This window comes from Camelus dromedarius, chromosome 2 (genome assembly GCF_036321535.1).
Source record: "Camelus dromedarius isolate mCamDro1 chromosome 2, mCamDro1.pat, whole genome shotgun sequence".
Taxonomy (NCBI): domain Eukaryota; kingdom Metazoa; phylum Chordata; class Mammalia; order Artiodactyla; family Camelidae; genus Camelus; species Camelus dromedarius.
The window spans coordinates 71459836-71486102 of NC_087437.1; the positions used below are offsets into that span (position 1 = coordinate 71459836).

At 35.5% G+C, this 26267-nt stretch overlaps 1 protein-coding gene across 2 annotated transcripts; it reads left to right on the forward strand.

Annotated features, from left to right (window-relative positions):
- Positions 1 to 191: 191 nt before the first annotated feature.
- Positions 192 to 26064, forward strand: NAA50 (N-alpha-acetyltransferase 50, NatE catalytic subunit). Of its 2 annotated transcripts, none has more exons than XM_031455560.2 (5): positions 192 to 511; positions 20722 to 20855; positions 21283 to 21402; positions 21851 to 21917; positions 23057 to 26064. In XM_031455560.2, exons 1-5 carry the CDS (start codon positions 504 to 506, stop codon positions 23232 to 23234), a joined length of 507 nt encoding a protein of 168 aa, XP_031311420.1. In that variant the 5' UTR covers positions 192 to 503; the 3' UTR covers positions 23235 to 26064. The 2 variants fall into 2 exon arrangements, with proteins under 2 accessions (XP_031311420.1, XP_031311412.1); XM_031455552.2 differs by having other exon boundaries at positions 193 to 511; positions 20719 to 20855.
- The last annotated feature ends 203 nt before the right edge of the window (positions 26065 to 26267 follow it).

Sequence of the window (26267 nt, forward strand, 5' to 3'; positions counted from 1 at the left end):
CCGGATTTTACCGCCAGGGCCTACCGGGCCAGCCCCACAAGTTGTGTCGTAAGGGATGGGAGGAGGAAGATGACGCCAGAGGGCCGAACCCAGTAGAAAGATGGAGGTCCTGAGATGGAGGGGGAAGGGTGCGCGGAGGCCTGCAGTGCGGCTGCGCGCGAGGCGGCCGACGCGCCGGCGCGCAGAGGGGGCGGGGTGAAAGGTCACAGCGCGGCAGCGGGTCTGGCTGGCTGCGGCGGCGGCAGGCGGGAGGCAAGTGCCCCGTGTGCACGTGTGGAGAAGCGGCGGCCCCAGCGCGGCCGCAGGAGACACCCCCGCCCCCTCCGGAGACGCAGGGCCGCGCTCGACTTTCGCGGCCTCCGTCACTCTCTCAGCTCCCTGCCCGAGGCGAGGAGGCCGGCTGGTGGGGTTGAGTGGCCCGAGCTGAGGGCGCGGAGAGCTCAGGGCGGCGACGACAACGGCGTTGATATCGGTGGTAACAACGGCCTCAGCAGGCGGGGAAGATGAAAGGGTGAGGAAGGGCAGCCGGGCAGGGCCCGACTGGCGGGGGAGAGGGGCTGCGAAGGAAGGGAGAGACTGGGCGAAGACCCGGCGGAGGGAGGTTTCTGGGCTCCTCTGCTCACTGAGGGGGCGGAGGCTCGACTCCGGCTGTTGGCGGGCTGACGGGCCAGCCGAGGCACGACCGGGGAACCCAAGATTTGGGCTCGGAGGACGAGTGCGGGTTGAGTGGAGACCAGCAGCGGAGTGGGACCGCGGGGAAAAGCTCTCGTTAGATGCCTGGGGCCTCCTACCCCGGAGGAGAGCAGACAGTAGAGCCACCCCCAGCCCGCCACTCCAAGTGGAGCGGGCTGGTTGTCCTCTTCAGATCCAGGCTCAACACTGAGAACTGTGGTCTTTGACACTTTTCGGGTTTATTCACACTTGGAAGCCGTACAGAACCTTCTGGACGGAGAAGGAATTGGAATAAAGAGCGAGGAGATGAGTATTAAGAGCTAGTGACTCAACTGGATTTGGGTTGGGTCAGAGCGAGTGGAGGAGGGGGAGAGCGTGAGCACTGTAGACTTGGGGTGTGCCAAAATGTTTAAGGAAGTATTGTTGATCAGTAGGTGGAGCTGTTGCTCCAGCAGTTCACTATTGCCCCTGTGCCTCAAGGGGGGTCCTTGGTTACTACGAAGCTTTCTTCAGGTGTTTGGTAAAGTTTATATTCTTTCACACGTTTCCTTTTGGATACAGTTGGGGATTATTTTGGTTCGACTGTTCCATTTGGATAAAATGTCACCTTACTATTGAATTACGTACTGTTAAGGTATTATTTACATAACATGGTGTTGTAAAATATTGACTAAATTAGCCATTTTAGAGCTTGCCTTTACCCTCCTTAGAGAAAGAAATGGAATCTTACCAATGTTAAAAGCTTTTTGAGATGGCTGAGTTTTTTGCTGTTATACCAAGTCAGTTAAAGAATTGTAACTGTGTTTTGAGTTAGTGAAGCTTTTCAAACTATTCAGCAGCCCTTTTGAGAATGAAATAAAAGTCAGTGTTCGAAGTAATCACATATTGCCTAAAACAAGGGTCTGAATATTGCCTGGGTGTGTATGTGTGAGTGAGGTCGCAGAAGAGGTCCAAGAAAGTTGAATTTGACCTAATGTTTGTAACGTGATTCTTTTACTCTGATTTTGCTTTAAATACTGGAAATTCACTGTGATGTTGAATTGCGTGTTTTGTGTTAAAGTTTAGAAATCATGAAATTTTCACAGTACCTGCTTTATTCTACATCAAGTTCTAAAGAGTTCCTATCAGGATATTAATTGAGGGATATGGGAAGTATGTGCTGCACTTAAATCATGATCTAGGAAGTTTGGCTATTTTATATATGATCCAGTATAATTTGGCGAGTTTTTTTTTTTTTTTTCTCCTTGAGTATAGATGCAGTTTCTTACTTGTTTTTGTATTCTCATTGGCACTCAGTACTCATTTGTCTTTGTTAAAGTGATAAAAATGAGGCTGAAGAGTTACTGGTGTTGAGATTGTGCATAGATTTAAAGAGGAGGAACTTAAATTATTCGGAATGTTTAGATCCCAAATCTTTGATCTAGCTCAGTCTGTCTACGACGCAATGTTCTTCTCGGTACTAACTTGGTAATAGGAGTGGGGTCAAGAAGCAGTATTATTCACAGTCTACCTTCTGTTGATATATTCATGAGGCAATTATCTTTTTATTTAAATTGGTTGTTTATATGTAACAACCTGATAGAGACAAATCTTCAAAAATGAATAATTGCCGAATTTAGTGGAAATTTATAGTTATTGAATCTGTGCCTTATGCTAACAACTATGCCTAAAATATAGAGTCCTTTAGACTAGTTCCTATCACCTCTTACGATTGGGAATTTAAGATTATGTTCTTAATGGCAAACTTCCAAGATGATTTTGCAGGAATAGTCCCTTTAACTTCACAGATGAACTAAATCCTAGTTAAGATGGGACTTTAAAATTTTTTCCAGTTGTAAGTCTTGTCCTTAAGACACTGAACAAATGAAGACAGTGGATGTTATTTAAAAGATTTTAAGTTCCTTGAGTTCAAGCTCTGTATCACCCCGAACAAGGTCGTCAGTGTTACCAGTCCTGACTCTTGATTTGTAAAGGCCCGTGAAAATGAAACATCAGTGGTCCTGATTATGTGGTTTTTGTATGAAATTTTATTTGCTGTGTTTATTTCATATATTTAGCTAACTGAAGTTTAAGTTGAATAGAAATATCTAAAATTGGAAACATGCAGAACTCCTGGCTCTGAATTAGTCTGCTGTTTAAATATTTACATTGTTGCATATATTGTCTACCATTCTGAAACTTTAAAAACTTACCATTTTACCTGCTTTTTCTTCATATTTTTAGTTTTTATTAGTAGCAGTGGGACATTCCATGATATTGGCATGTATTTGCCTTTCCTCCGTAGTAGATAAATTTCCAGTTATTAATTGCTGCATGTATTTATATGCATGGTCTAGAAATTTGGGATATATTACAAGATGTTACTTCCTTTTTACTGAGGTTGCTTGTTTTTATGAACCAGGGACGTTGTAGGTTGAATTTGTGGGTGGTAAGCTGATGAGTTTTATCTGTTGTTCCTCTCTGGGAAAGGTTATATTCAAACAAGAAGGTATGTCATACACAGCCATGACTGAGATGGCAATGTAATTAGTCAATATAATATAAAGTAAAACTGAATTCACTTCCCCTTCAATTGTAGTAAAGAGATGTAAACTAGTTCTAATGAAAATGTCTTTAACAAGATGTGAATACATATGAACAAAGTAAAGATAGGAAAGTAAACAGCAATAATATAGTATAGAACAGTAAGTGAAATGTTTATGGACTGGGAAGGGATGCAAGGGAGTTTTGTGAAGTATCTTTACCTTGGGCATTGATTTACCCGGGTGTATACATATGTTAAAAATCATTGAGCTGTGACAAGATTTGTGCTCTTTACCATGTGTATTTTCTACTTCAATAAAAAAGTGTTGGTTTTGGTTTTGGGTTTTTTTTTTTTTTTTTTTTTTTTTTTTTCAGGAAAAACTGAAAAGGCTAGTGAGGCTGAAGTGGATTCAGGAAATTCAGTAAACCTGCAATTCATACGTGTTGCTTCTGTGAATCCAGTAATTTGTGGGATGTTAATTAAGATAGTGGACTTTAACAAACACTTTGTATTGTCCCCTTGCTATGTTGAGATGAATTCGTGTAAGATATAATCTATCTGTACCACAATTTTAAAAAATTTATGTCCTAACTAATATAAAGGAGAAATAAAAGGAAAGTAAATTGTAATAAGATACCTATTTCAATATGCAAATAAGCAAGTACATCTACACCACAGATCATAAGATGTTTGCATCTGTCTATAAATAAAATCATTGTATAATTTAGAAAATACATTTACTACCAATTCAGATGTGTGCCTTGGTGAGTAATGCTTTGTTGCCATCAGTGTTGTAATTTCTTCCCCAGATTGTGGACAGCTCTTGGTAAAGTTCTAAACAAAACAAAGTATAATCAAGAATTTGTGGGTTGGAAAAGATTTTTAAAGGCCACCCGTCTAAAGAATTATCTTTCAAAGCCAGTACTTTTGCCAGACCAAACTAATAGCTATATTGTCTATTTTGGCCTGTGGAAATCCTTTTGACTCCTAATTTTCTCTTCCCAGTATTAGCTATGGCTTCCAGCTTTGTGCCAACTGAAAAGATATACCTTCTCAATTATTTAAATGGCTGTCCTTTTTTCTTTTTCTTTTTTTAAATTTTTTATTTACTTTTTTTTTGATGGAGGTACTGGGGATTGAACCTAGGACCTCATGCATGCTAAGCAGGCACTCTACCACTGAGTGCCTGTCTCTATCCCCTCCCCCCCGCCCCGGTTTTCTTTTTTTTTTTTTAAAGCACAAGTGCTTTCACCATTTTGCACATCAGTTCTGATTGTGCCACACACTTGCAAACACTTGATATTGTCAGTCTCTTAAAGTTTTAACTATCCTAGTATGTGAGTAGTGATACCTCATTGTGGTTTTATTTTGCATTTACCAAATGGGAACCGCTGTTGAACATCTTTTCATGTGTTTATTATCCATATCCCTTTGTGAAGTCTTTGTTTAAATCATTGTCCATGTTTAAATTGGGTTGCTTTTTCATTATTAAGTCATAAAAGGTTTTTTTCCATATTATAAATTTTGGTTACATGTTATTATATACACACAACAGATATTTTGTCCAAGTATTTAATAACAAATCCTCATCATTAGTTTCAGAAATTTCTCAATTATTTTCAACTGTTTATTCTTTCAGGTGTTTTCTGGAATGATTTTTGTTAAGTTTAGAAAAAAAGTCACATTGAAATTTTAATTTAACTTGTTTAATTTACCAATGAACTTGAGAGAAGCTAGACGGATTTATAAAATTGTTTCCCCTTCCTGTCATGTGGTATGATTTTGCATTTATTAAACTCATATTTTAAGTAAAGTTTTATGTGTTTTAAAGGAAAAAAAGCACAGACTACAAAAACCATTAGGATACCAGTAGTAACCAATAGAAACATTTTTTTCTTCATGGAAGTGAGAATTGTATGGATTATAGTTTAATAACTACAAAATTATTATTGTGCTATCATCAAACACTGCTTTTTCTTGTGTTTTTCTTTTCCATCATCTCCCATATGCCATTCATGAATGTGCCTACCTTTTTGGCAAAATGTTAGTCCTGTCCTGTCCAATACAGTAGTGACTAGCTACATTTGGCTATTGAGCAGTTGAAATGTGTCTTGTGTTAATGAGAAACTGAATTAAAATTTTAAGTTAATATTTAAAACTGATGATTTTATGTATGTTTGGAACAACTTGGGTATGTGAACCTACTATGAATTTTATGAAATGGAAGTACAGATAAAATATTTCGAAGGAAAATTAGCATCTGAATTGAGATGTGCCGTAAGTGTAATGCTCACTGGATTTAAAGACTTAGTGTGAAAAAAAGATTTTTTAAAGATAAAACATTAATTTAAATTCTGATTACGTTTTGCCATGATTTCATGTGTTTTATTTTGTCTTTATTACTATAGATACTAAAAAAATTTTAATTATGTAACTCAAATTATATTTCTCTTAGATTGTGCTGTGCTAGACCCTGAAAAAACCAAATTTGTCTAAAACATAATCTCCTTCCTTAGGATCTAGTTCCCAGATGGTAAATATAAGGTGTGGCTGTTTATATCTCTGTGGTAACGGATTCTGAGACCACTCCTGTTTTTAGATTAAAATACTGTAATCCAGTCATCTTGTCTGGGGAGGGGATTAGAAGTATATAGTTGCCTTGCCTGAGCTGGTACACCCTGTATCGTACCCCTGTCACTGCTGAAACGGTTCTTAAGGGAAAAACCTTATTTTCCAAGTTCAGGTTTCTCGTCTCAGTCCTTGATAGAGCTGTAGTGAATGCTTGTATATAAAACTACTTGATACACATCCTAAATTATTTTGGATAATTCACTAGAGGTTAATTTTTTGGATCAGAAGGTACTGACATTTTTAAAGCTCTGATATTTGTTTCCAGTTGACCTCCAGAAAGACAGTAGCAATTTTGAGAGTGTACTCTTTTCCAAGGGCTGAACTTGCAGAAACCTCAAGGAAATGGAGGAAGACATTGTGGCTGTCATTCTAGTCATGGGTGGTATAAGTTACCTTTGTCTAGGATAAGTGGCATACATTGAGTATTTCTACAAATGATAGAAGTAACAATTTCTTTTCAAGTTGGTTTAGAGGACATAATACACATATAGCCTTAACTCTAGTTTTACTGTCCTGATCAGGTGATAAATGGTCCTTCTCTTTCCTTCTGTTTCTTTCTTATTGATTACTTGGTGAAGTTGGACATTTCCCACTTTTGCTGGCCATTTTTATGTTTTTGTGATGTAACTTACTTACATAACTTCCCGGTTTTTAATTCGATTACTGATTGCTTTTTGACTTCAAATTACAGAACACAAAACGTTCTTTTTTTGTTTTTTATTGAGTTATAGTCAGTTTACAATGTTGTGTCAATTTCTGGTGCAGAGCACAATTTTTCAGTCATGTATAAACATACATATATTTATTGTTACATTCTTTTTCACTGTGAGCTACCACAAGATCTTGTATGTATTTCCCTGTGCTATGCAGTATAAACTTGTTTATCTATTTTATATATACCTGTCAGTATCCACAAATTTCGAACTCCCTTTCTGTTCCTTCCCACTCCCCTCTCCCCTGGCAACCACAAGTTTGTATTCTATGTCTGTGAGTCTGTTTCTGTTTTTATTTGTTTGTCTTTTTTTTTAAGATTCCATATATGAGTGATATCATACAGTATTTTTCTTTCTCTTTCTGGCTTACTTCACTTAGAATGACATTCTCCAGGGACATCCATGTTGCTGCAAATGGCATTATGTTGTCATTTTTATGGCTGAATAGTATTCCATTGTATAAATATACCACAACTTCTTTATCCAGTCATCTGTTGGTGGACATTTAGGCTGTTTCCATGTCTTGGCTATTGTAAATAGTTTTGCTGTGAACATTGGGGTGCTGGTGTCTTTTTGAATTAGGGTTCCTTCTGGATATATGCCCAGGAGCGGGATTCCTGGGTCATATGGCAAGTCTGTTCCTAGTTTTTTTGTGAAATCTCCATACAGCTTTCCACAGTGGCTGCACCAAACTGCATTCCCACCAGCAGTGTAGGAGAGTTCCCTTTTCTACACACCCTCTCCAGCATTTATCAACACAAAATGTACTTTAGAAAATGGGATTGAGACTTTCAAATTTTAGTAAGTACTGTCAGTGGTGCCAGTATAGGACCCAAATCATTAGAAAGAATATTATTTTTATGTAGAGCTTGTTAAACTAGGGTAAGCAAGAAAAATATTTTGTACTTGGGAGCATTTTAAACATTTCTTATTTTTCTTTCCAGAAAACTAAAGTATGTTTAAAGATATATTGCGTTCCCCCTACCCACAGTCTGTATAGTGTATTATTTGTTCTATAATTTATCTTCAAAAAGGAGACTTATAAGGCAAAGCATTTGAACTGAAATAACCACATTTTATAGTTCAGTGTGCCACCAATAATAATTATCAGTAGAGTCACTAATAAGTTCCTTGACTTCTGGGCCTTTGTTTCTTTGTCTTTAAAGAGAACAACTTGAATCTGAATGGGAAAGGCCAAAGATTCAAGTTTTTGTGTCAGTTCTAATCTGTGGATAGTGTCTTATCAGTATTGTGTTTAATCTGATGAAAGCTTTGATGAGTTCTCAGACTGCAAAAAAATAATAATAAAAAAGGTTATGTCATTAATTACTAATGGCATGTGTGCCACATGTTTGCCATCCTTGGTTTCTATCAGCTCTAGCTTTCTATGATACCAAGAAATAAAACTTTGAAATCATGTATGAATTGTTCTCTTTTAAGCTGCTTTCTTCATTTTGCTCTTGTGTCTGCTTTTTGAGACCTGCTCTCCCATCCTTCCCCTTCATGCCACTTTTACTTTTTTTATAGCTATGTATTGTCCTCCACTGTTAAGTACCTACTATGTGCAAGGCAATGATTCTTGTGTAATCCTCATAACAGCTCTCAGATAGGATCCATAGTCTACTGATGTATCAATAAGTATAGTATAAAACAGACACATAGGTGAGTGAAGAAGGAAATAAAGCTTGGTTGGTTCTAGGGGTTTGAGTAGTTTTATATGGCCAAAAAACAATGTGGGAGGGAGAGGGAGGGAAGACACCTAGGCCAGGGGCCACAGCTAGGTGATGAAGGGCCAAGTGAATTTTACTTTGTAGATCGTGTGCAATTTTTGGAAGATTTTAAGCTGAGAAGTAAAGTGGTCAGATTTGTGTTTTAGAAGGATTATTCTGACTGCATTGTGATGGCTTTGTCTCCTTGGATCTAGTCTTAATCCCCTTCATTAGGCTATTACAATTTGGGTTGAAATGATGGCCTGAACCATACTGCTAAGACAAAGGATATAGGAGCAGGTTATGAAGATATTTGGGAGGCAGAATTAATAGGGATTAAAATGGGATATAAGAGTACATCTAAAACTAAATTTTTGTATTGGATGAATCATGAGGCTATTCATCAAGGTAGAGAATAGAGGTAGATGTTCTAATTTCTGATAGAGAATAATGAGTTTTGTTCTTGTTGTGTTGAATTTGAGATTCCTACAGAGATACCCAGTAAGCAGTTGGGAATATGTGCTTGAATTCAGAGATTTGGAAGTAAAAACATTAACACCTAGCTGATAGTAGGGGAAAAGCCAAAGCTGGGAAAGAGTTCTCTTAATTGAACATACTGAACATGGGAAAAAATTTTTCAGAGTAATTTTATTCTTTTTAGGGTATAGCCTTGAGTATATTTTGTCCTTGTGTGTATTTAGCACTTCTGGTACCCAGTCAAATAATTGCTGAGATTTTTACACACCTAATACTTGGCAGTCATGTAGCATTGGAGAAATGATTGACTCACCACCACTTTTTTTTTTTTTTGATACCTGCTAAACCACTAGAACAGTGACTCTCAACGAGTAGCACACCTCCCATCACCCCACTCCAGACATCTGATAATACCTGGAGATGTTTTTAGTTGTCACAATGGGGTGAGATGGTTCCTGGAATCTAGTGGATAAAGCTAGAGGTCCTGCTGAACATCCCACGGTGCTCCAGAAAGCCCCTTACAACAAAGAATTATCCAGCCCCAAATATCAATAGTACAAGGATTGAGAAACTCTGCTTTAAAATATAGATGAGGTGAGAGTTTTTCAGTTACAGTAAAGGCCTAGAGATTCTTGGATTTACTTAAAGTAAGTTAGTTCCTTGAAACATTTGAGGTCCTTTCCTAAGTCTTGTAGTTTGATAGAAGAGGTAAGATTGAAAATAAACACTTCGTCAGTGCAGAGGTTCTGTGCCATGGAAGAGTACTACTATGTACCATAGTTCAGATGAGGTGGAAATCAGCAAGATGGCAGGTTAAGGCCTCATGAGCAGTTAATATTTAAGCTGTGCTTTGATAAACACTGAGTAGGCTTACTTTTAGGTTGAAGGAATTTATACTTTAGAGGTATAACTCTTTCATGCAATTTGCTTGAAGGCAAGTATTTAGAACCAGATTACTGCTAGCTAGGAAAAAAAATAATCTATCCTCTAAGCCTCTTGAAATTTTTTATTAAAGGACCCTGGACATGCTTTGATCCTTGCTAAAAGACTTTAGATTTTATACAGATACCTTTTATCAGTACACCTTAGGTAAGTGTTCTGGGTTAGGTATTTCTCTCTCCTAACCTTGAGGAGTAAAGAAGACTCTTTTGAAGGAAGTCATATAATGTGGCTGATAATGCACCATAGTGGGAATTCACAAAGGCCTGATTCTGGCTTTATTGATAATTGCCGTGTAACTCCAGGCACATCTGTCTCCATTCCATCATCTGAAATGAAAGGGAGTAGAACCAGTGGCTTCTAAGATCCCTTCCAGATCAAACATTCATCATAACAAGTGACCAAGGAACTAAAATTTTGTACCAAGGTGCACTTAAATACCCATCTAAAGTGTAAAAGCTTCAAGCTTTTTCTGTACATCATTTTCTCTTTTTGCTATATAACTACTTTAAAATTCATACTTTGTATAAAAAGACCCACTTTAGTGTAGTCATATCTCCATCTTGTGGCCTTTCAGAATATTGCTACTAAATATAGTTTTTACAGTTGTGGCCATAATTGATGTTACTTTTGAAAGCTAGGAACATTTGAGTGCTTATTAGCTGTTATTGCTGTGCTAAATACTTAACAAGCATTACCTCATTTTATCACACTGCTTGTTTTATAAGCCAAAGGTTCTTATAAACCTACTACCATATTGTAAGTGCTAAGACTATATGAGATTCCACTCAGTAACAGACCAATGTTGTGATGCTGACACAAATTAATGGGCTCCCTAAAGTAGGAGGCAAGTAGCTGTGTTTTCCAGATCTAAAGACTTGGTTCATATTTCTATGCATACTTCTGCTATGTCAGCCTGACCCTCTCTTTTAGATCCTCTATCTAAAAACTTTGGTATGAAGATGCATTGGGGTTTCTTACAGATTTGAAAAACAAGGAAAATGAAATGTCACATGCGTTTACTTGAGCTAAGAGAATGACTTAGTTTCTTTAACAACTACTGTCTTCAGTTTTTTAGTTAGGGTTGTGAACTCTAGTGCCAACAGGAACCTGGGACTAAGCAGACAAAGGTAAATGAGTAAAATAAGATAAGAAATGTAGACTTTGTGTAAAGTCTTCTGATTTAAATATTAGCAACCAACTTAACTTGAAAAAGCAAAAAACTATTGAGTCAAATTTGTGTGGCCACACAGCTGATTTAACCTTTAGGCCAGGAATTTGGAGCTTATCTATAGAGTAGAGGTCTTAAACTGATAAATTAAGATAGTCTATATTGTTAAATTATATTGAAATCTTATCTGAAGCAAGCAGTCAGTGTAGTGATTTAAAGACAGCTTCAGAGTCGGGCCAGTTTGAGTCAGTTCCTCAGTACTATGTTACACACATTAAAGCTATAGTATAACATACTGTACTGCTTGCATAAGGGAGATGTTTAACGTTTTTATGTGAAATCCACCCTGATCATATAGCATATTTTTTCCAGTGGTCTCTTCCACTTGTCTATGCCCATCTTTAGTCTCTATGTCCCTCGTCAGACCCCTTGGACTTAGAAATCTACACACATGCAGTGGGAAGTTTATTAATTTGAGTAGGTGTTAAATTTGTGTGGTAAAAGTAACATGCTTATTATAAAAGTAAAGAGTCCAAGGTAGAATGTAGGAATCTGAAATTTTAACTGGCAAAGTGATTCTGCCATATAGCCAAGTTTGAAACCCATTCTTGACTTTCACAACACTACTACCCCAGATTTTTCCCCTACTCTGTTGACAGTTGTTTCTCAGACACCTTTATGGGCTCATACTCTTTTACCCCTAAAATTCAAGTATTAATAGTTCTGTTTTCACATGTTCTCACTGCAGACATTCTTGGTAATGTGATGTGTTCCCATAATCAGAGGATGTACATTGTACATTATTTATTTCTATTCCAGGAAACAACTATTAAAGTGATGTTACAAAAGGGAATTCTTTCCTTGCAAATTAACTTAATGTAAAAGGTCCATGTTCATTCTCTCTGCTAATTATTTGTATCTACTTAATGGCAGCATTGCATCCAGTCACATTAGGTGGCATTTAAACTGTTACATAAATGCATTTTTTTAAAATGATCATTCTAAAAAGTGTTTGACAGTATCATATGGAGAGCCAACTGTACTATGCGATTTTACATAAGGGCCTTGAACATCTATGGATTTGGGTACGTCAAGGGGTACTGGAACCAGTCCCCAGTGGATATCAAGGGACATTATAGTTTCAGTTAGGAACACAAGTCACGACATGTAGCCATTTACACCAAAGACAAAGACAGGCTAGAGACTGCTGACTTTAGAAGATTAGGTCTGTATCAGTATGGAAGGCTTATTCTCATCTCATTCAGCTTCCCTTCTATAAACTGAAAGTTTGGTACAGCTGGAAATAGAGAAGTTGTAGTTTGTTAAAGGTTTGAAGCTCTATCCTCCTATGTTCTTTCAGATAGTAAAGAATAAATGAGTCTTCAAGTGCTTTCTACTCTTGAGTTTTAGTATTAAAGGTAATATCATAAATAACTACAGTACTGTTACACCTAATGCCATATTGTGATCTGATACCTGGTCTGTATTTGGTTTTTCTCATATGTCTTACAGATGTGTTTTTAAAATAGGTTTGTTAAATCGGAATCTATAAAGGTCCTCATGTCGCAGTTGGCTGAAATGTCTCACCATCTCTTAATCTGACAGTTCTTCCTTTAAAAAAAAAAACAAATTTACTTCAGAATAGTTCTAGTTATGGTTTTAGATTTATATTTGTGAAGACAGTACAGATAGTTCCCAGTTTCCCCTATTAGTAACAACCTACAGTAGTATGGTACACTGTTAAGAAAATGAAAAGACAAGCCACAAATTGGGAAAAAATAGTTGTAAATTATATACCTGACAAAGGACTTGTATCCAGAATATGTAAAGAACCTTGCAACTCAATAAGATAAGCAATTCAATTTTAAAATGAGAATTTTCTTAATGACTTAACAAAAATTCTAGGTTTATTCCCAGGCCTAGACCATAGGCAAAAGATTTAAATAGACGTTTCACCAGAGAAGATACATAAATTGCTAATGATCATATGGAAAGATGTTTTAGCATCATTAGTCAGAGAAATGCAAATCCAGTGAAATTATCACTTCACACCACTTAGAATAGCTGTAAACAGACAGGCAATAAAAAGCATTGGTGAGGATGTGGAGAAACTGGAACCCTAATATATTACTAGTGGGAATGTAAATGATGTGGCCACTTTGGGAAATAGTTTAGCAATGTATTAGTTTTCCGTTACTGCTGTAACAAATTACTACAAGTTTAGTGGCTTAAACAACACGGACATATTATCTTAGTTCTTGAGATCAAAAGTCTGAAATGGATTTCACTATGCTAAAATCAAGGTAGGTATAGCCTACCTGATTGATGTCTACCTGGAACCTCAGTGTGTAACCTTATTTAGGAATAGGATCTTGGCAAATGTAATAAAGATGAGATCATACTCAATTAGGGTGGGCCTAAATCCAATGACTAATGTCCTTATAAGAATAAGAGAGCATATACATATACACACAGAAGACCATGTGAAGATAAAGGCAGACATTAGAGTTAGGCTGCCACAAGCCAAGAAACACCTGAGGCCACCAGAAGCTGACAAAGGCAAGGAAAGATTCTGCTCCAGAGCCTAGAGAGCATGGCTCTGCTGACATTCTGATTTTGGACTTCCAGCCTCCAAAACTTGGAATGCATTTCTGTTGTTTTAAGCCACTGAGTTTGTGGTAATTTGTTAAGGCAGCCCTAGGAAATTGATACAACAGGATTGTTTCTTCTAGAGTCTCTAGATGATAAACTGTTTCTTTGCCTTTTCAGCTTCTACAGATTGCTTTGCATTCCTTGGTTCATGACCCTTTTTGTCTTCAAAGTCAGCGGCATAGCATCTTTTAATCTCTCGTCTCTGCTTTTATCACATCATCATCTCTGACTCCTAAGGACCTGTGCGATTACAGTGGGTCCACCCACGAAGTTTGGGAAATTTTCCCATCTCAAGGTCTTAATAACGTCTGCAAAGTCCATTTTCCATATAAAATAATATATTAATAAAGGTTCCTGGGATGAGAACATGAACATACTTTGGGGGCCGTTATTCTGTCTACCAAGGCAGTTTCTTTAAAAAGTAAAACATATTTGCCATACAACCCAGCAGTCCCACTTCTAGCTATCTACTAGAAAAAAAAAAAAAACTGAAGCACGTCTGCACATAGACTTGTATGCAGTATTCATAGCAGCATTATTTATAATCTCAAAGTAAATACAGTTAAAATGTCCATTAAGTGATGAATGGATAAACAAAATGTAGTATATTCATATAGTGGAATACTATTCAGCTACTGACACGAATTGCAACATGGATGAACCGCAAAAACATGCCGAGTGAAAGGAGTCTAGTTCAAGAAATCACATATATTGTATGAAATGTTCAGAAATGATAAGTCTATAGAAGGTAGATTGGCCAGCTTAGAGTAAGAAAGGGGATTTGTTTCAGATGTTTGCAAGGGATTTTAGGGTGTAATGTGAGTGTTCTACAGGTTAATTGAAGTGATGGTTGTGCAACTTTGTAAATAGTCTAAAGCCATTGAATTGTACAATTAAAACAGATGAATTTTGTTAATTATTGAGGTATAGTCAGTTTACAATGTTGGGTGCATTTCTGGTATATAGCACAATGCTTCAGTCATACATGAATATACATAAATTCATTTTCATATTCTAAAACAGGTGAATTTTATAGTTTATAAATCATACCTCAAGAGGCCATTTAAGAGAAAAATCAATGAGAGGGATATAAGGGGTGGAGGCGTATACACCTAAATGTAGTAAAACTTGTAGAAGAAAACAAAAATCTAAATGTTAGTGACCTTGGCTTAGGCAAAGATTTCTTAGATATGACCTTGAAAAGCATGATCCTCAAAAGAAATTCATCAAAATGTATAACTTCTGTTAAAAAAACACTATTAAAGGAAAAAAAGTCACACAGACTGGGAGAAATCCTTTGCAACATACATAGCTTAAAAAGTACAAGGGGGAGGGTATATAGCCCAGTGGTGGAGCGCATGCCTATCATGCACAATGTCCTGGGTTCAATCCACAGTACTTCAAAGAGAAAAAAATAGATAACTAAACCTAATTACACCCCCCACCAAAAAAAAACCCCCACATGCAGTCGGGACGGTATAGCTCGGTGCTTATCTTACAAAGGACATGTATTCATAGTATACTGTAATAAGAGAACCAAGGGTGTTTTTGTTTTGTTTTGTTTTGTTTTGTTTTGTTTTGTTTTGTTTTGTTTTGTTTCGTTTTTAAATGGGCGAAAGATTTCAAGAGCTCCTTTACCAAAGAAGATATATGGGTGGCAGAAAAGTACATGAAAAGATGTTCATCATTTTTTAGGGATATGCAAATGAAAACCATAGTGAAATGTCACTATACACCTATTAGAATGGCATAAATTTAAAAAGTTGCTAGTGCCAAATGCTGGTTTAGATGCAGAGCAACTGAAAGTTTCTTAACTCTCCTAGGTATTTACTCAAGAGAAAGAAAAACTTATGTTTACCCAAGAACCTATGCAGAAATTTGTTTATAGCAACTTTATTCATAATCTCCAAAAACTGGAAATAACCCAAATGCCCTTCAACCAAAAGATAAACCATGGTACAGCCATACAATGGAGCTATAACAAGGAATGAATGTTGATACAACAGTGTGGTGAATCTCAAAGGCATTATGCTGAATGAAACAAGCCTAGCAAATGGCTGTGTATTGTGTGATTCTGTTTATGTGATATTCTTGAAAAGGCAAAACTATCGGGAATGAGAAAACAGATTAATGGCTGCCTGGGAATGGTGGTAGAGCTGAACTACAGAGGGTCATGTGGGTGATTATTGGGGTGATAGAGCCATTCTGTATCTTGATAATCATGGTAGTTAGGTGTGATTATCCATAGTTGTCAAAACTCAGAACTCTCCACCTAAAAAAGTGAATTTAATTTTATATAAACTATTAAAAGTTTTTTTTCTAAGCTAAGAAGGAAAATCGATCCCCCAAAAGGCTGAAAATAAAGGAACATCTAATAGTTGGTACAAATAGAAACCTACAAGCTGGTAGACTTGAATAGAATGCAACCAATAATTACATTAAATCTGAACAGACTAAATACTCTGTCACACTAAAAGAACAATACTCTAAGCATATGCTGTTTACAAAAAGATGTACTTTAAATTTTTTTTTTTCTTTTATTGAAGTGTAGTTGATTTACAATGTTAGTTTCAGGTGTACAGGAGAGCAGTTGAGTTGTACATATCCATACATATATAAATACATTTCCAGATTCTTTTCCATTACAGCTGATTACAAGAAATTGAATAGTTCCTTGTGCTATAGAGTAGATCCTTCTTGTACAGTAGGTCTTTTTTGTTTATCTATTTTATATACAGTAGTAAGTATCGGTTAATCCCAAACTCCTAATTTATCTCTCCACCTCCCCTTTCCCCTTTGGTAACCATAGTTTGTTTTCTATGTCTGTGAGTGTATTTCTGGTTTGTAAATAAAGTTTGTATCTTTATTTAGGTTCCACATATAAGTGATACATGATGTTTGTCTTTCTGTGTGACTTACTTCACTTAACATGATGATCTCTATGAAAAAAACACACTTTACATATAAGGACACAGACATTTAAAGTAAAAAGATGGTAGAAGATACACCATACAACATTATTTAGAAGAAAATGGTATGTCTGTATTGATGAACAAAGTAGACTTTTAAGGCAGGGAATATTACAGCAAAAAGAGAGACATTGCAAAATGATAAAAGGATAGATTCATCAACTTAAAACATTTTCAAATACATATGGTCTTAAGACTTCTTAAGTATCATTTGAAGAGACTTAAAGGAAGTAAGAAAGTAACATGTAGCATGAAATTGGTTCTCCTTCTTCTCCAGCCCCAGTTTCCACATTTACACAAGGCATACTTTGTTTTACCATATCAAACTGCCTCTAGTTTCAGGAACACATGATTGCTATTTTGTTCCTGTTCTACCCTTCCCTTAGATTGAAATTCTTGCCCTCCCACATAACAAACTCCTATTCATCCACTACTTTTTCTACAGTTACTTCCATTATAGTGTTATTTTTGTTCTTTGCATTATGTGTACCCCTATTTCCTGCTAGGTAGGAACTCCTTTGCATTCCATGTGTTAACTCATAGCTGCTCAAATATCTATTGAAGTACAACTGACTTATGCTTTGAATAGGCAACTATTATGTTCTTAAGAACTCTAGAAAATTTTAGATCCACAGGTAGAATTTTTAAAATCTCTATTTAATTTTCTAATCAAGTTCTTTTAACTTTTAAAAGCTTTTTGGTTGTTTACAGTCAAGTGATGTTCTCATTTAGTTGACATTTCTACATAGCCCTCTATGTTTATGCCTTTGATACTGCCTGTTCTTTGCTGAATTATATTTACAAGTTGATGATATTACTCTGATATATTTAGAATATCCACATCTTAAAATAATTTGGAGCTAAGTGATCAGGATTACAGAAGTGTTCCATTTCAATCAGACATATCATGTTCACAAAAGTTAAACTGTATTTGAAGGCGAATTTTGCTGACAAAGTTATATTTAATAGACATTTTGAAATTATGTTTCTAGCACAGGCTGACAGTCTGTTAATAATCAAACTTGATAAATTTCTTTCTTAAATGGCTACCAAACAATATTCAAATTTAAAATATCTGTATATATGTACATAAAAGGATATTAGAAGACTAAGTACATCTAACTCATTTCTATGGTGTTGGACTTTTTTTTTTAATCAAGACATACTTCTTTTTAATTAGGCGGGAAAGATTAAGCTATTTATTCCCTAAAGATTCAATATTGTGTTCTATATTTAGTCTTGATCTGCCCACCCTTAATGGAAACTTTTTTAGTACTTAACTTTTATTAGTTTCAGTCTACCACACCTTCTGTATGAAATCAAGAAATACCTGGTTGTGGTCCTTTAAAAAACTGTAAATATACTTGAAACATGGTAATTTCCTAGAAATTATTCTTAAACCTTTAAAAAAAACAAGTTCTTTCACTTATAATTTAGAAGCTTAACTTCCTAGATTGTTAAGTTTTCCTTTATTGTTTTACTATTAGATTTCATAATGTAATTTTTCAGTCATTCTTAAAATACAGACATTGGCTTTTTTAAAAATTTCTTAGTTTATTTATTGATCAGTTTTTTAAAATTTTTTATTGAAGTATATAGTCAGTTACAGTGTGTCAATTTCTGGTGCACAGCACAATGTCTCAGTCATGCATGTATATGTATATATTCGTTTTCATATTCTTTTCCATTAAAGGTTATTACATGATGTTGAATATAGTTCCCTGCTATACAGAAGAAATTTGTTTTTTAATCTGTTTTTATATACAGAGGTTATCATTTGCAAGTCTCAAACTCTCAAATTTATCCCTTTCCCTGGTAACCATAAAATTGTTTACTATGTTTGTGAGTCTGTTTTTATTTTGTAGATGAGTTCATTAGTGTCCTCTTTTTCCTTTTTTTTTTCTTTTAGATTCCACATATGAGTGATATATGGTATTTTCTTTCTCCTTCTGGCTTATTTCACTTAGAATGACAATCTCCAGGTCCATCCATGTTGCTGCAAATGGCATTATTTTATTCTTTTTTAATCACTGAGTAGTATTCCACTGTATAAATATACCACAGTTTCTTTATCCAGTCATGTCGATGAACATTTAGGTTGCTTCTGTGTCTTGACTATTGTCAGACACTGGCTTTTAAGTGCAGTGGAGTAATTTTTAAATGGTGTGTTCTAAGTATAATCAATATAATGAGCTATATTACATTTTTAAAAATTACTGAACCCAATTTGTGATGCAATAATAAATTAAAAAGTAGCATTATACTAAGTGAAATAAGCCAAATAAAGAAAGACAAGTAAATACTGCATGTTATCACTTACATGTGGGATCTGGGGGGAAAAAAAAGGAGTCAAACTCATAGAAAGAGTAGAAAAGTGCTTGCCAGAGTAGGGGACATAGGGAAAAGTTGGTAAAAGAATACAAACTTCCAGCTATAAGAAGTGAGGTGATGGTTATGTTAATTAACTAAATGGGCGGAATCCTCTTTAAAAAACAAAAATAGACTAGGTAAGATGTGATCCCTATATTTTAAGGAATCCTGTATTTTAAGATGAAATGTTTACTTCAGCCTTAAAGAAGAGAAAGCCAGGATGTACCTTAATGAAGAGGGAAGTTGTTCTGTGAATGAGATGTAACCTAGTTAAGGAAGACATGAATCTCAGAAAGAGAATTCATTTTAGTTCTCAAATATTCTGGAGAAAGGCCATAGTTACTGCATATTTACTTACGTGGAAATTATCTACAGTTTTAACTACACATTTTTTTAATATGTTTTCAAACATTTTTGTGTATATTAACAAAAGTTGGAAATATATGTAAATATATATTTGGAATATGCTTTTTTCCCCCAGGAACCAGTATATCAGCATCTTACTATGCTAATAATATAAATGTATCATGCTTTATTTCATTAATAGTCCCCTTATTGGTGGACGTTCAGATCCTTCTATTTCTTTTTTTTTTTTTTCTCTTTTTTACCATTATAAAAGTGTGATGATTAACCCTCTTGTTTAGTCATTTCTCCAACAGAGAGTTTTCAAAATCTATGTGCATATGATGTAAATGATTAATTAGATTGTATTGTTTGCGTTTCCCTGCTATTGACTAATACCATTCTGATCCAGAACTAGCACCTAGTGGTAGAACCTATATCATTTCCTAGCTGCTTGGTTGGCATTAGATTGTTTTACTTATTTTTGAACTCATTTTTATTTTGATTTGACATTTTCTTTAAATATTTTTACCACCCACTGTTAAAATTTTTAAGAAGGCAAATAATGTATATAAGTAGCTAATAATAGTGCTAATGGTAATAGGAAGAAGAATTATGTAGATTCTATTTAGGTTTGTCTTGTCACTTTTGATCAACCTTTAGCTTATGATAGTGAAATTGACTTGAGCTATTAATTTCTTTTGTTGACAGCTCTGTAGGCAAAATGACTTTGTTACTGAGTCTGTAACTTTATAGTTTTAATTTTTTCCCATGGAACCCATTGTTTTGATTAAGAATGGTTTCTTAACAATGCTACTGTTGTGTTCTTGATAAGTAGTTTTCAGGTTGGGGTTTGTTGTTTGGATTTTTTTGTTTTTGAAATACAGATTCCCATGTTCCATTTCCAGAGATTCTGCTTCTGAAGGTATGGGATGGGATCCAGGAGTCTAGATTGTGAATACCACCCCATGTGACTCTGATGTGTGTGTTTCCTGTGTCAAATGTATATTCTATTTGATATGCATGGTATTTGCATATTTTGATACTTCCTTAGAATAAATTCCTAGAGTGAGATACGTTGGACAAAAGGAGATGTATACTCTTTAGACTTTTTTTTAGTACTTAGTGCTAGATTGTCTTTCAGAGATACTGTATCTGTTTTCATCCCTGCCAGCAGAGTATGAAAATCTTATTTGCCACCCTTTTGCCAATTAGGTATCGTCACTCTTTTTGATCAGTAATAGATACCTTTAAGTTTTTCTGAAAATTTTGCCATTTATGGAAAATATTATTCTGGCCTTCTTAGTAATTGTTGTTTACTGTATTTGTCTCTAAATATATACAATTGTATAAGAGCTATGAGTTGGAATCTGGATGGAATGACTGGCAAAATCTGCTTAAAAGTGGTAATCTTCATAGGAATAGAAAATCACTTAAGAAAGGGTTGGATTTATCAATCATGTAAAAAAGGCTTTGTACCCTTTTAATATGTTAATCTTAACAAATGAAGCTAATTATATTTTATTGAGTACATTTTGGTTTGTTCCAGTAGCCGGATCGAGCTGGGAGATGTGACACCACACAATATTAAACAGTTGAAGAGATTAAACCAGGTCATCTTTCCAGTCAGCTACAATGACAAGTTCTACAAAGATGTGCTGGAGGTTGGCGAGCTAGCAAAACTTGGTATGATATGTTTTTCTTCCCCCACCCCTTCCCTTCAATTGTTTATTCATGTTCTTCACCCCTAATTTTTAATATGGGGAGGGGAACAGTTAACTGATGTAATCTCCTAGTTTTACAACAAGTGAGAAATAGGGCTGACCAAGTTCTGAGAAAAATCAAGATAACATACTTGAATTTTAAAAGGAAATGCTAAATATCTTTTCTTATTTAGGCTATGTCTGTATTTTCACATATTTAACTTTACTCTAGAGGAGGCTTAAATTCTTAAGGTATGGGATATTTTTGAGGCTTACTGATGTTCAAAGTAGCTGATAAAATTTAATGCTGATAGCAACAATTTAGTCCTTATAGAAAGGGAGGGGAAAAAAATCAACAAAAAGTGTCATTTTGTCTGTTGAACTTTGTATCTTTATATTTTCCATGGCAGCCTATTTCAATGACATTGCAGTAGGTGCAGTATGCTGTAGGGTGGATCATTCACAGAACCAGAAGAGACTTTACATCATGACGCTAGGATGTCTGGCACCATACCGAAGGCTAGGAATAGGTAAAATTGTTTGTGTTTTTGTCCCTGTTTTTATTTTTTTCTTCAAAGAAACATAAGTACATTGCTACAGTTTCTGACCCAGTAAGTCAAACTGTTTCTTCTAGGAATATTGGGAAAGGGATACTGAATTACTTGTAAAATAAGGTGAAAAAGAACTGTTTATTTGTTAACATAATTCAATCGAAAGCCCTTTATATATTTGTTATTAATATCCTTTTTGCCTTTTCTGTTTTCCTTCTTCCTGGAAGGGCTGTATATAAAGATTGCTTTTCTGCTACCAGTTTGAAACACAGTAGGTAATGTAGAGAGAACAATTTTGGAAATTCAGGATGTTTAGTGTTTACCTCAGATTCTATTAGGACTCAGTAAGTGTCAAGGTGGGGGTTGGATGTATATAATTTAAAGATTGATTTTTATGAGATTACTTACTTCTTTGTCTTGTTAATAGGAACTAAAATGTTAAATCATGTCTTAAACATCTGTGAAAAAGATGGCACTTTTGACAACATCTATCTGTAAGTAAAGTCATATTTAATCTTCTTATCTAAAGAATTTAATAAATTGGCAATGAAAAGTTTTACAAGAAAATCTAAAATCCAGTCACTCCATTGTCTTTTGGAAATACCATAGAAGTAGTAGTTAGAAGTTTATTTTGTTTTGGTTTAATAATAGACAAGGAGCCTGGGAGATAAACATTCTCGTTTTGCTTTATTACGTTGGAGTGGGAGCTCCAAACTCACAGATGTGAAACCAAGATTAAAATTCAAGTCTTCATCATTTGCGAAATTAATACCATTAATATTACTTTTCTCATGCCATCTGTTTGCACTCTCTGAGTTCTGCTCAAGGCTCAGTGACATGCTCAGTTAGTAGTAGAATTTAATAGTCAAAGTCAGAGAGTACCTAGCTGATCTGTACTTGGATCTTAAGAGACCTCAGAGACAAGGCTGGGATCACAACTGTGGAGTCTTTAAAGTACAGATACTAAGATTATTCTCGTTTTCACTTTGGCAGGGGAGAGAGTAAATTATATAATGCTCTTTTGAGGAGTAATTGAGGAAGCACAAATTATTTACTATCAAAATCTAGCATGTTTTTTATCAGTTAGAAGGAGGATATATTCAAGCATTTGAGACCCTAGTCTTTGTTTTTTATGTGTTATTACAGGAATCTTTCTCCCCTTACAATACAAAATGTTATGATAGCTAGGGTACTTTAACCTTGACTGACTGACTGACTGACTGATTGATTGATTGATTGATTTGGTGGGGGTGGAGGGGAGGTAATTAGGTTTATTTATTTTAACTGAGGTACTGGGGATTGAACCCAGGACCTCATGCATGCTAAGCATGCATTCTACCACTGAGCTATTCCCTCCCCCAATCTTGATTGATTTTAAGAGTAAGCACTATTCCTGCATTTCCTAATCTCAGCCAGCTATCTTGCAAATGTTAAGAGTTAGAAGTGTAAATTTGTTATCAAAAGTTTCCCTGAAATGAATACCTAAATCTTTGTTGATTACTAAAGAGAATCTAAAATATCTGCGGTATTCCAGTGCCAACCAATTTGAAGCTATCTGTGAAGGACAGATAAAAGCTGATGGAATCTTAATTTATTTTTATTTATTTTTTTCTGTTGCCCTGTTATATCTCAGGCATGTCCAGATCAGCAATGAGTCTGCAATTGACTTCTACAGGAAGTTTGGCTTTGAGATTATTGAGACAAAGAAGAACTACTATAAGAGAATAGAGCCTGCAGATGCTCATGTGCTGCAGAAAAACCTCAAAGTCCCTTCTGGCCAGAACGCAGATGTGCAAAAGACAGACAACTGAACAAGTTACAAATGAACTTTCTTGCACTTGCTTGTCGCCAAATAAAAGAGAGGCCCATTGATTTTTCCCCCCTCTTTCTTTCAAAGCCTTCCCCCTTCCTTATTCTTGTTTTTCCTCTTTTCCTTCCTTCCCTTTCGCTAAAAGTTTTAAACTTTCAAGGACTTTGAAAATTAATCATGTTTGGGTTGTTTTAGTTTTCCTATTTTTGTGAGGTGTTTTGATTGTAGGAAGGAAAAGGTATAGATCTGTTTAGTTTCACAGTTAAGATATATGGTCTCAAAATTGGGGTGTCAATTTCTTTTTCCTTAAGTGTCCTGCTTTCACATTGAAGGGCAGAGTCTACAAAGTATTGTATATTTCAAAGGACAAAAAGAAGCAGCAGCAATATCCTGTCCTCTAATTCATAGACAAGTTTAGTGTGCTTGTGGTACTTTGGATGTTTCAAGACTGTTTGTGGGATACTAATCCCTGTACATTGCCTTCACTCCACCTTTTGTCCTTCTGAGTATTATCTCAGGAGTTGGACCATTGTTATCCTTGTAAGAAATACTAAGCTTATTTTGTTCTGTTCAGCAGTTATTTCTTCCTTCCTTGCTGGCGGCTGAGGGTGGGTGGGACAGTTTGGGTAGGTAGTGTTATACTTTGGTCTCAGTATTTGAGTTAAACTGCTTTTTTGCTAATGAGTGGGCTGGTTGTTGGCAGGTTTACTTTTCCTGCTGTTGATTGTTATTAGTGGCATTAACTTTTAGAGTGTGGGCTGGTGAGATTAATTTTTTTTTAATATCCCAGCTAGAGATAAGTCCTTTAACTAACCTAAAGAGGTTTGTTGTGATTCGCTTTTTTTTTTTCTCCTGTCCTTTTTCTTCAGTAAACCCACAATAGTTAGTCTAACCTTAAAAAATGGAGTTGATGTCCTTATAGATCAATGCCCCTAAATAAACCTGAAACAGGTATTGTCTCTTGGACATATTTAAAAATACCTAAAAGGAAGCTTAGATGGACTTGTGACACAATAAATTCATTTAAAGTCAGCTAATGCAGGCTGTTAGAAGTGTGGCCACTGAGCATTTGATTATATAGGAAAGAATATCTAGACAGTATTTTTGAGAATAACATAGTTGTGCTATTGCTTATCTGTTGGAGAACATCCCAGATTTGCTTACATTCTGTGCCTATGATATTGAGTTTAAGGATTTGGGGGAGTGGGGATTGTTAAACATACTGCTTCTATTCTTGGAAAAGTGAGTGTTAATAACGCAAATGTCACTGTGACCTCCTCTACTGACGGGACTGGTTTATGTCCGATCATTTTCTGGCACATAGGGAGTAGCTTTGACAGGTTGATAACTTTCTGTAAGATAGAAGACATTTGAATTTTCATGTTTTCCTCCATAGTCCCATCTCCAATATTTAAAATTTTCTAGATTGCCAATACTGGTGGCCCAAGAAATGTTTTCATTAGACTTAATTAAAACAATGCACAGGGCTTGAATTTTCATTTGACTTTGAAAGGAAGATTGATTCATAATATTTATCCTCTTATGTAAATTCTGGCATAAAAGTCTCATCTCTCCAAATATGTTGAGTGACAAAATTATTTTACATGATGCTTATGCACATTTTATGATCTTAAGTTCTTATTTGAGAATGTGAAAGTACAAGGTATAGTAGACTTCAACAGTCTTAGTTGAGTGCCAAGAATAATATAGAAAAGGAAGATATTTGAAGAATGAGTTTATAGGGTTCTAATCTTAGGATAGTAAAAATGTAGAAAGACTATGCTGGTTTCTTGGGTGTCAGATTATTAAGCAGTCCAAGTCTAAGCTTAGAAGAATTTAGCATTAAGCACCTTTACCTTCATAGATAAGCTTCAGCTTGCTCTTGCCAAGAGAAGAGTGCTTGAGTTACAGAAGGCATAATTAGTTTGAAGAATTCATCCTTTTTGTAAATGTCCAGATATCATAATAGATTTTGATATATAAATGAGTTTTGTGAGATGACACTGCCTCTATTTCTATAACCATTTCACCTGGACTATCTACTCAGTCCTATGAATGTATCCCTAAATGTGGTTATTGAAAACCGAATAGCTGCCTCATGACAATTAAGTACATGTTATTTATGGAGGAAAAAATATAAAATTTTGAACTGAGTGTGTAGGCTCCCTATCATAGTGTTTCTTTTTTCACACTAGTCAATGACTTTCACCTAAATTGTAAATGTTTGTAAAGGGTTAATTGTCCTACTTCAAACTTATATTAATTCCATCCACTTAATGGAGGAGGAGGATGTAGAAAAGGTAGAAGCTGGGCACTAGTTCATATGCTTATGGGTCAGTAAAGACTGAAATAATGTCCCATGTTGAGTTGGTTATTTTGAAACATGATAAAAATTATCAGTGAGGTAAAACAATTCTTTTAACTGGAAGATCACAGGATATATCCATCATTTTTTTCAGGACAGATAGTTTTTTCTGTGGGGCAAATAGGTTAAAAATTATACTGTATGGTAGTTGCATTGAGGTTCTAAAGAAAAGAATCTGCTGAGTAATCTATGCAATATATAATTTGTCCAGATTAGTTTTCATTTTGGGAAAGAAGTTCTGAAATACCCCCAAAGCAGTTTATTCATCAATTGAAAGTCCTCCAAAAACAGAACTATTGGGAAACCATGGTATGTGGGGTGGAAAAGAAAAGCTCCCTCAGTTTTTTGGAGGGAATAACTTTAAAAATACTTAAATGGCTAAGTTTACTTGGTGCAGTTAAGATTTAAACTTGTTGATTTTAACATTGCTGTTACATCTGAAATAAACTTATGTGATGTTCTGGTAGTTATCTGTGATGTCTGGTAAATGTCAAAGAAAACCCCATTTTGTGTTGAATTCTGAGATCAGCAACTATATGTAGTCATTGTTTACTATTGCCCATACTACGTTATTTATTTTCACCTTTCTTTAAAATCTAACTTTAAAACTAACTAAAATAGGCCAAGTGTAATCAGACCCTCCTAATTCAGACCATTTGGAACTTGCTA